This window comes from Zingiber officinale, chromosome 9A (genome assembly GCF_018446385.1).
Source record: "Zingiber officinale cultivar Zhangliang chromosome 9A, Zo_v1.1, whole genome shotgun sequence".
NCBI lineage: Eukaryota > Viridiplantae > Streptophyta > Magnoliopsida > Zingiberales > Zingiberaceae > Zingiber > Zingiber officinale.
This window is the reverse complement of record NC_056002.1, coordinates 1,023,567-1,034,749: the sequence shown is the minus strand read 5'-3', so window position 1 is coordinate 1,034,749 and position 11,183 is coordinate 1,023,567. Positions and strand designations below refer to the sequence as shown.

The 11,183-nt window shown below is 48.2% G+C and overlaps 1 protein-coding gene across 1 annotated transcript; it reads left to right on the top strand.

Moving 5' to 3' along the window:
- The first annotated feature begins 380 nt into the window (after positions 1 to 380).
- On the top strand, positions 381 to 1,811 carry LOC122021443 (zeatin O-glucosyltransferase-like). The gene has a single exon (XM_042579560.1). It carries the CDS (start codon positions 381 to 383, stop codon positions 1,737 to 1,739), a length of 1,359 nt encoding a protein of 452 aa, XP_042435494.1. The 3' UTR covers positions 1,740 to 1,811.
- The last annotated feature ends 9,372 nt before the right edge of the window (positions 1,812 to 11,183 follow it).

Genomic DNA, 11,183 nt, shown 5'->3' with positions numbered 1-11,183 from the left:
AATAATCCGGATAAATTCAAATAAGTTGGACATGATAAGTTTTAACGTTTCGTTTAATATTTTTGATAACTTAGCCTTTCCTATTTTATAGCTTACGTGGCATTATTTCTATGGTTTAAGTGATGTAAGATCTTATCACTTGTGGTGTATATATACAACACAAATGTGAATGGAAACAGCAACACAGCAAGATTAATTTTTCCAAGTTACTACGTTCCTTTTGTTTTGTTTTTTTATCTTCTTTATTGTTTTTGTGTGTATTGTCGGGGTGCTGCTCATAGATTCTGAACCAACACCACATGCTCGATCTCATCTAAACTTGCACTTCTTCGTCTATATAAACAAACAATATATCACTTCATGTTCTGCGTACTCTTTTCATGGCGGCCGACGATGTGGCCGTGGTTATGGTGCCGCTCCCGGCTCAGGGACACCTCAACCAGTTCCTCCACCTCTCCCGCGTCCTCGCCGCCCGAGGGCTCGCAGTCCACTATGTCGGCTCCGCCACTCATAATCGCCAGGTCCGCGACCGCTCCGAGAACAGCGGCGGAATCTACTTCCATGACCTCCCGCTGCCTCACTTCTCCTCCCCTGCCCCGACGCCCGACGCAGCCGTCAATTTCCCGAGCCATCTTCAGCCCGCCTTCGACGCCGTTCTCCACATTTTCATCCCTCTCGCTGACTTCCTCCGGTCTCTGGCCGCCGCCTCCCGCCGCGTCGTTCTCATCCATGACTCGTCCATGACGTTCGCGGCCGGCACGACTGCCCCCCTCCCCAACGCCGAGAGCATCTGCTTCCACACTGTCTCCGCTATCTCCAGCTTCTTGTACCGCTGGGAGGGGCGCGGCCGGCCGCCGGAGCCGGTGATCGAACATTTGAAGCTTCCCCGAGTGTCTAACGAAGGCTGCATAACAGAGGAATTCAAGTACTTCGTTCACAGCCAATGGAACATGATGGCCGCCGACGAAGGTCTGCTCTTGAACACGTGCCGGGTGATCGACGACCCGTTCATCGACCTGATGGCGCGCGAGCCTGGGTGGGAAGGCAAGAAGACCTTCTCCATCGGGCCTCTGCACCACCTCGCGGCGAGACAAAACATGGGGGTTCGTCACGAGTGCGTGGAGTGGCTGGATCAGCAACCGCCGGGTTCCGTCCTCTACGTGTCGTTCGGCACCACGTCAACCTTCTCGTACGAGCAGGTGGCGGAGATGGCGGCAGGGTTGGATGCCAGCGGGTGGAGGTTCCTCTGGGTGCTGCGGAATGCCGACCGGTGCGATATTTTTGGGGAGGACGAGCAGAGGGAGTGGCTTCCGCCAGAGTTCTACGCGCGGGTGGAGGGGCGGGGGAGGGTGGTGCGGGGGTGGGCGCCTCAGGTCGAGATCCTATCACATCCGGCAACTGGAGGGTTCGTGAGCCACTGCGGGTGGAACTCCTGCATCGAAAGCTTCGGCGCCGGCGTGCCGATCCTGACATGGCCGATGCACTCCGACCAACCGCGGAACGCGGTGCTGGTGACTCACGTGCTGCGGGTTGGGTTCCCGGCGCGCGAGTGGGAGAGACGGACGGAGGTCGTATCGGCAGAGGCAGTCAGGCTGGCCGTGGAGCGGCTGATGGGCGAAGAAGGGGAGCAAGTGCGGCGGCGGGCAAGGAAGTTGGGGGCGGAGGTGAGGCGGGCCACGGCGGAGGGTGGTAGCTCCTGGGCAGATCTGGACGCTTTCGTGGCGCATATAGTCAGATGAAAGTTTGCATGGCGTGGCTGACGTGGAGCCAAAATTTATTACAAGAAAATTGCGCTGCATTTTATTAATAAAGCTTGGAACTATTTTTAGAAATTACATAATCATAATCAAAAGATTCAAAACATATTTTATTATTTTTTAAAATAATAAAATAATGTTTTATTATTTTAAATGTTTCAAAATCAAGCAGTTGGGTTGATCCAACAAGAGCATGAAAATGTTATATTAATATGCCACGATAACTCCAATGTCCCATCACCTGAGGGTTTAAGTGGAAGATACTTGCTATTCTTTTATTAAAATCTATGCCAAAACTAATAGTGTGCCAATGAAAAGAATAATATAGTTTTGGTATTGCTCTCCAAGGAAAAAAAAATAAATAGATAGCATTAAAATTTATCCTGTTCGAACGAGGGGAGTTAGAAAGTTAGGATGAGATAATTACTAATGGGAGGAAGATCTCAATGATGAAAAAATAAAATCAAATTAGGAAAGGACTCCTGGTCATCTGATGTTCAAATTAGAATTAAGAGGAGAAAATAAGTAATCAAGAAATAGATAAATCTTACCTTTTCTTATACCTAGCGTATCCTTTTATATCTTTCTTTATGATCGTTCATTTGCCCTTATTTAATGATAATTGTCAGATGAAGGTTTCTTTGTCTTGACTTCCGTGCATTAATGATAGATGGAGTGCTCTTCTTCTTGACTTCTTCATATTTAATGACGGAATGAGTATTCTCATTTGTTTTCTCGTCCCCTCCTATGTAATGTCATTCCTTGCGTCGGTCGGGCGGTTCGAGCGGCTTGTTTTCCTATCGACCCAAACAATTAATTACGAGTTTGTACATTCATCCGACCAGTCCATGATGTCCATTCGTCTGACCAGTCGGGTGATCCGCTCGGCCACTCCTTTTCCGATCGGGATAACTAGACAGCCACATTTAGCCGAGGCTCTTTCCGTAAGCCCGGGCGTTGACCGCCTTGACTTTGAGCGACACCTTGTCAATTGACCCATGACAGATGGGCTCCCCTTTATCACCACATCACAAGCCTCCTCCTAAAATCTAGCCGAAGGAAACTATAAATCTGACTGACTAGACAACTGGTTTCCTTGGCGATTTCTACGTCCGATCGGAGTGTTTGGTCCCTAGTATCTGATCGGCGCATCAACCAACGCCGATCGGTCGTTGTCTAACCATGGAAAATGGACGATCGATCCGGTAACTCGTTCTCTATATGTAGAATGGGACGATTAGCGACAATATTTCGAGAATTCTCCAAATTTGCTTCTTCAAGCGAGCGCGGTCATTGCCAACGTCCTACATATTTCTCAAAGCCCGTGCAAATCCTCGACAATTATAGCTGAGCACGCGACCACCCCTTTTAATTAAGTTCATTAAAGGTTGTCCGGTAATGACATGTCATGTGCCCCTCTTTCTATCGTCGCACGCCTGACAAGACAGACAAATATCCTCTGTTGACGTGACTAGCGCCTTTTCGAATTCCACGGTTAAATCTTTTTCTAGGTTTTCGAAACCTTGTATCGGAGAGTTGAGAGTGACCGTCCGTGAGGTTTATAAGCGTCGCATGTGCTGTCATCTTCTCCACTTCGTACCTTCGTCTTCAAGCTCTGCCGCTGTAGCATTCCGCTTCTTTGCCGGTGGTCTCCCTGTACTTCGATAGTCTCCCTATAAACTTCTTTGATCGATTCTGTGTGATCTTCCTTGTAAGGTTCTTCGGTCGATTTGGTTTAGTGTTAGTCTATCGTTTATCTTCGATCTTGTTCTTTCGTTCTCTCGATAGCAAGCTCATCTCAACCTCCCGCCGCCGTCCCTGAACTCTGATACACCTCAATTGAGTGTAGGTTCGATGCAGACGATGCAGAGAGTTTGAGGGTTGCATATGAAATTTCACCTAACTATCAAATTGGTCTTCCCTCTGCCTTTAACCGTCCGAAAGAACCGTTGCCTAGGGGTGAGCATTCGGTTAATTCGATTCATAAATTAACCGAATTAACCGAAAACCAATTTAGTGTTGGCTAACCGAATCAAATCAAAGTTTTACTAAAAATGAATTAACCGAATCAGTTATTTTAGTTAACACCGAATTAACTAAATTTATTTAAAATAATAATAAAAATAATTTATACAAAATTAATATCAAATTAATCGAATTAACCGAGTACTCACCCCTACCGCCACCCAATTTCGTAACATTTTTAGGGACTAATTTACCGTCAGTCTGCGATTGCCGATCCACCCTTTCTTCTACTGTTTGTAAATATATCCGTATTTCTCTCCACCAACTAATGTCGAACTCCTTTCAGCTGCTGTGCGGGGTCGTTATTTTATTTCACCTGCACGACATTTCCCTCACTTCTCGGCTCTTTCACTATTTCTATTATCCGAAACTGTCCGAGCCAGGAACTTTTCTCTTCCAAGCTCGAGTGGGCCTAGTCTTCTTTGACAAGATGTCGTCCTCCAACAAGCATGGGAAGGATTACTACTCTTTCGTTCGCTTTCCCGAGCGGCCGGATTTCTTGACCAGATGGTAATTAGAGGCGCCGAACCCTCTAGAGCTCAAGAAATACAAGAGCCGATCAAACTACCTCCACGCAGCTTCACAATTGGCCAGGCAAAAATACCATATCCATAAATTGCTGCATGAGGAAGTCCTCTACGTGCTCAGTTTGAGCTTGATCCGCACGAAACTCCCAACCAGCTTAGGTATGCTCTTTGTCGACCTTCTCATTGAATCTAACTGATTGTTTCTTCATTTTTACAGCTCACATAATGCTAAGGGCACGTCTGACCGACAAAGCCAAACTTACGGACGCAGAGATCAATGTTGTGGTCGTGGCTGAGTTGGAGAGCCACGGTTTGCAGCCAATCGGCTCACAAGAAGACCCGCATGGAGAGAGCGAGGGAGCGTCAGCCCTAGTGAGCGAAGGGATAGCCAGCTGGACGCCTAGTGGTGGAGCAGTTGGTGCATCGAATCCTCCCTCCGGACGCCTGCTGGTGATTCCGGTTGAGCGGGTGTCGGACTCGACCTCTTCTATGACCCCACTGATAAGCCGCAAGAGGTGACAGACGGTGACTACATCGCGATCCGCTTCCTCTATGGTACGGACCCCCACCAGAACTAGCCCACGCCTTCCTTCCATCGGGCGGGTTGAAACCTCGATGCCAGCTCCTGTCATGGCGACCATTCCCCCTACATCATCTGATCGAACACTCATCCCTATTCGGTCTGCCACAGGGAACAATTTGCACGCCGCCAGATGCTTTTATGTCGTCGCCACCGAAGATTCAAAATTCTGGCATCCGGCCGACGTCAACGTCTCGACTGTCCGACAGAGCGACCTCGGCCCAATTAGCCCCGAGCGATCGGTGCCACATAATGGCGGTTATCCATCTTCCGACTGAGGAATGGCATGAGTCAGATGGTGCTAACTCCCGAGCCCCTGACTCCCGGTTATCCATCATTCAGGGGTCGCTCGCATAGATATGGGCTGACGCCCGAGCCCGTGTAGCAGTTATGCCTCCGAGGGCGCTCGCGGACAACCATACCCAGATGTCCACTGGGATAACTTTTTGTATGTTTTTAATTTATCTCTGATCGACACTCATAATTTCCTAGTTCCTCATAGTATTGGGTGGAGAGCCTGCCTATGTGTCAAAGGCTTACTTTTTTGGAGCCGGAAGTTAAGCAGCTAAGAGCACCGAGCGGCCAATCATCTGCTTCTCAGGCGCAGCTGGAGCAGATGAATACTAAGATGGCTCAACTAAGAGCCGATCTGGCTAAGAGCGCCGAGCAGCTGGAGACGAAGAAGGGAAAAAAACGCCGAGCAGGCCACCCAATTAGCTCGTCTTAATAAACAGGCCAACACATTTGAATCCAAAATCCATTCGGCCAACACTAGGAAACTTTGGGCTATTGAAGATCTGGAGATCAAAAATAAAGAGTTTCGGGTGTTAGCCCAGAACTTGAAGAAAGCTGAGGCTACCTTGAAGGCAGAGCGAGACGGACGATCGGCCGAGCAAACTACCGCGAAAACCCAACTCGCTGCAAAAGATGAGGAGCTGGCGGCACTGAAGGAAGAGTTGGATACCTCCCGAACGACCTTAGAGACTTATCAGGAGGCCAAGTCAAGTAGGTTCGTGCTCATGAAGCAATCCTACATCCGCTTAGATGCTTTTAACGACAAGGTCACCGATCGGGCACTTCGTCTGTTCGACCTTGTGATCAACGGGACGCTCGGCCAACTCAAGGAAGGCGACTACCTCCCCATCGCTCTGTCAAGTAAGGTTATCAATTGGGGCAAGCTAACTGAATCGCTATCTGACGATGCCTTGGATTATTTGGAGTGATCTTGCTCGAGCGAATGATTTTGTATTTCCCTTCATGCATGTTTGTAATCCTCATGCAAGTGTTAATGAATGATCGCTCGTCCGGCGATCTTTTCTTGTTCGTTCGTCCCCTCATTGCCATTCAGCATTTTTCGGTTTGACTTGCATTTTAGTCGTTAACGTGTTGCTGTGCGAACCCGAGCAAAACTGCGAGTTGTTTATACTTTTTAAGTGTGGCTTTATGACCTTGTGATCGGTGATGAGCAGTCATAGTAGATTTATCCACTCTTGATTATTGAATGGTCACCGTATTTTGAAAACTTGGAGCTTTTTGAGTAACGCATGTTCCCGATCGGCCATTTTTAGTCGATACTGTTCCTCATCGGGCCTGCATTTAAGATTGATACTTGACCATTGATGGAAACAAGGGTTTAAGGTCACCGCTTGACCGGTGATGGAGACAAGGGTTTAAGGTCGCCGCTCGATTGTTGATGGAGACAAGGATTTAAGGTCGTCGCTCGACCCCTGATGGAGACAAGGGTTTAAGGTTGTTGCTCGACCGTTGATGGAGACAAAGGTTTAAGGTCGCCGCTCGACCGCTGATGGAGACAAGGGTTTATAGTCGTCGCTCAACTTTTAACTTAGCCTGGTCTGCCCAAGAGTCTGTAAATCTTTGGTTTTTATTCATGTCGGCCTTGCATCCAAAAGGCATATACACAAGTACATTTATATTTGCTCACGCACCTCTCTCCTAAGCCTATAGGATTGGAGATGACTCGCGCTCCACGACCGCTCAAGTGGTCTCCCATTTTCGTCTTCCAAGTAATAGGCCCCTAAGCGAAGTTTTTGTATGCCCTTATAAAGTCCCACCCATGATGCCTCAAGTTTGGTGACGTCGTCGACCGGCTTGATTTTCTTCCACACTAGATCGCCGACCTGGAAGGACCTCGGGATCACCCTCTTGTAGTAGTTTTGCTTCATCCACTATCTGTAAGTCATTATCCGAACGGTCGCTTTATCCCGCACTTCATCCACCAACTCAAGCTCCATTAACCTTCGCTCGTCATTTCCCTCATCCTAGAATTGCACCCGGTCGGATTCTACTCCAACCTCTACAGGAACCACCGCTTCTCCTCTGTACACCAGCTGGAATGGTGTTACACCGGTCACCTCCTTTGGAGTCATGCAAAGTGCCCACAAGATACTTGAGAGCTCGTCGATCCAGCTACCTCCTGCGTGGTTGAGCCAAGTTTGTAAGCCTCTGAGGATCTCCCGATTTGTGACCTCTGCCTGGCTGTTGCTCTGGGGGTAGGCGACTAAGGTGAAGGATTGCTGGATGCCATGACCTTCGCACCACTTCCTGAGCTTCTGACTCGTGAACTGTCTCCCGTTATTTGAGATGAGCAGACAGGGGATATCGAACCGACAGAGGATGTTCTGCCAGATGAACTTGATGATCATCTGCTCACTTATCCTTGTCAGGGGCTCATCCTCCACCCATTTTAAAAAGTAGTCCACAATAATGAGCAGGAACATTCGCTAACTAGTCACCATGGGAAATGGTCCCATGATGTCCATGCTCCATTAGTCGAACGAGCAAGATACCGTGGATGACTTCATCTCTTCGGTCGATCGGTGTGAAATATTGTGATACTTTTGGCAGGAGACTGTCGTCCGAGCGATATCTTCTTGGAGAGTTGGCCAAAAGTATTCAGCTAGGAGAATCTTTTGAGCTAGCGAACGACCTCTTGGATGGATTCCACAGGAGCCTTGGTGCACTTCTTGCAAGATGTATGTTGCGTCCTCTGGTCCAACACACTTGAGCAAGGGTCCAGAGAAGGCTCTTTTGTACAGCTAATCTCCGACAAAGGTGAACCGTCTGACCCTCTTCTTTAATAGACGTGTCACCTTTTGGTTTGCCGGCGTACTACCCGATCAGAGAAATTCTATTAACGGTGTTCTCTAGTTGCTCAGAAAGGCAACCCCCTCCATCTAGTCAATATGTGCCACCAAAGTAACCTGTTCGATCGGCTGGCTGATCACGACCGGTGATAATGAACTAGCTAACTTAGTCAGTTCATCTGCTGCTTGATTGTCCGATCGAGGGATCTTTTGTACAGTGACTTCTTGAAAATTTATCTTTAACTTCTTGAAGGCTTCAGGCACACTTTATTCAAGTCATGGAAGTCTATGCAGACCCTCCATTTGTTGTCCGTCTTGGGGACCAGTACGATGTTAGCAAGCCAGCTCGAAAATTGTACCTCCCGTATGTGGCCGACCTTTAGCAATTTCTCTATCTTTTCTCGAATGACCAAGTTCTATTCTATGCTGAAGTCACTTTTCTTTTGTTTTACTGACCGAGCGTCCAGTCGGACGTGTAGCTCATGTTGATCCACACTTGGTGAAATGTCGGAAAGCTCATGTGTCGTCCAAGCGAACATATCATGATTTTGTCTAAGGCAGGCTGCTAGCTCCGCCTTTTTCTCGCCCTCTAGATCAGCATCGATGAAGGTAGTTGCTCCCGGACGGTTAGGGTGGATCTGAACTTCTCCTTTTTCTTTGTAAACCAGCGTGGGGGGTTTTTCAATGATGGCGTTTATCTCCAAACGCGGGTTTTTCCGAGTAGCTCTTACTTCAGACTTGACCATCTCAATGTAGCATCGTCGAGAACCTAACTAGTCTCTTTTGACTACTCCTACCTTACCGACCACCGGTAATTTGATCTTCTTGCAGTAGGTAGACACCATCGCTCAGAACTCATTGATTGTCGGTCAGCCCAAAATGACGTTGTAGGTCGAGGGCGCATCTACCATTATGAAACTTGTGGTCCTTGTCCGCTTCAGGGGTTCTTCTCCTAGTGAGATGGTCAACTTGATCTGGCCGATCGGCAACACTTCATTGCCCATGAAGCCGTAGAGCGAAGTCGTCATTGGCAACAATTCACTCTGGTCAATTTACAATTAATCGAATATCTTCCTATATATGATATTTACCGAGCTCCCCGTGTCAATAAAAGTTTGATGGATTGTATAATTGGTAATTACCGCTCGGATGATTAATGTATCATCGTGGGTGACCTCCACTCCCTCCAAATCCTTAGGATCAAAGCTAATCTCGGGTCCCTGAGCTTTCTCCTTGTTGCAGCCAACCGCGTGGATCTCGAGCCGCCGCGTATTCAACTTCCTTGCTCGGTTAGAATCTCCGTCGGTCGCCCCGCCGATGATCATTCCTATCTACCCCCAAGCGGCGTTACTCCAGTTCTCTTCTTCCCTTGCGGATGGTTTGGTCCGTTCAGAAGAAACTTGGGCAGGGATTCGATCCCTTTAATTTGTAGTTGGTGGTAACGTGGCTTGATCGTCCTTTCCTCTTTCCTTCGTTCTACAGATCGGCTTTGGTGATACCAGCCTGGAAGTGGCAATTGACGACAGTATCGGCACAGAATTGACCTACTAGCTGCCAGGTCATAGCAATCCCTGGTGTTGTGCATCGACGACTGGTGAAAGGTGCAAAACATCGGTGCCCACCTGCTGTACGACATGTGGCCTAGTTTCTTGGTGTGAAGGGACTCCCGAACGAGGCCCTTTAGGTGGTCGATGAGTACTCGGTTGACGTCGCTCAGATGTTCTAGTAGGATCGGCGGTCATCTCCTTCTTCCTTGCCGCCTGAGCTTCTTCCACATTAATATATTCATTGGCCTTCGTTTGGAGATGACCAAAGTCTTTCGGTGGCCGCCGAATGAGCGATCGGAATAACTCTCCCTTGGTGAGCCCTTGGGTGAAGGCGTTCACCAACACATCTGAGGAGACTGCTGGAATGCTCATCGCCACCTGATTGAAGCGTTAGATATAGGCCCTCAGGGTCTCTTAGGGCCCTTGCTTCAGCGAGAACATATTCACGCTCGTCTTCTGGTGATGGCGACTACTAGCAAAGTGATGTAGGAATGCCGCTCGGAAGTCCTTGAAGCTGTGGATCGAACTGTTCGGCAACCGTTTGAACCATCGTTGCACCGATCTAGATAGAGTAGTAAGGAAGACTCGGCATTTCACCCCGTCCGTGTACTGGTGAAGGGTGGCCGTATTGTCAAACTTGACCAAATGGTCGTCGGGATTGGTTGCTCCATTGTACTCCTCGATCGTCAGCAGGATGTAATGCTTTGGGAGAGGGTCATTTAGGATCCCCTCCGAAAATTGTTGATTGACCCGCTCGAGTGAGTTGTCTTCCCTAGTCGCTTTTCCCTTTCGTGCGTCCCGTGCGGGCGCCTCATTCGAGGAAGATCCCCGGTCTTTATCCGCTCGACCCCTTTCTTTTGGGAGAGCCCATGATAGTGCTCGATTGAAGGGAGCTGGTGTATTACGGGCGTCCCCATAGGAGCCAATCGGTCTCTTATTTGGCTCCCGAGCGAAAAATTGATCCGCTCGATCTCCTCTTTCAGCATGTCGACATGCTGCAGAGGCAGCAGGCTCATGCGTTGGCCGATCGACCAACGTCTGTTGCTGTTGCTCTAATATCTTTGTCCCTTGATCTTGTATTAGCGCATCGAGATCCTCTTGCATCAGTGTCACTGTTGTGAGTCGTCCAATATCTTCCATATTCTTATTCGGATGCAGGCTATGTTCTCACAGACGACGCCAAAATGATCTTGTCCGAATGAGGGAAGCTGGAAAGACGGGGATAGGGTAACTACTGACGGGAGGAAGACCTCAATCCTACAAAACAAAACCAAACCAGGGAAGGGGTCCTTGACGTTGACCCTCCGACGCTCAAGTTAGAATCAAGAAGAGAGAATGAGTAATTATAAAATAGATAAATCTGACCTTTCCTCATACTATCTTTTTATACATTTCTTTGTGATTATTCATCTGCCCTTATTTAATGATATTAATTGTCAGACGAAGACTTCTTTGTCTTGACTTCCGTGCATTAATGATAGATGGAGTGTTTTCTTTATCTTGACTTCTTCATATTTAATGACGGACGGAGTATTCTCTTTTGTTTTCTCGTCCTCTCCTATGTAATGTCATTCATTCCTTGAGCCAGTCGGGTGGTCCGAGCAGCTTGTTTTCCTGCCGACCGAAACAACTGGCTACGGGTT

What these genes read in the sequence shown, in the direction of transcription:
- LOC122021443 (XM_042579560.1), top strand. Translation starts at nt 381, where the DNA reads ATGGCGGCCGACGATGTGGCCGTGGTTATGGTGCCGCTCCCGGCTCAG.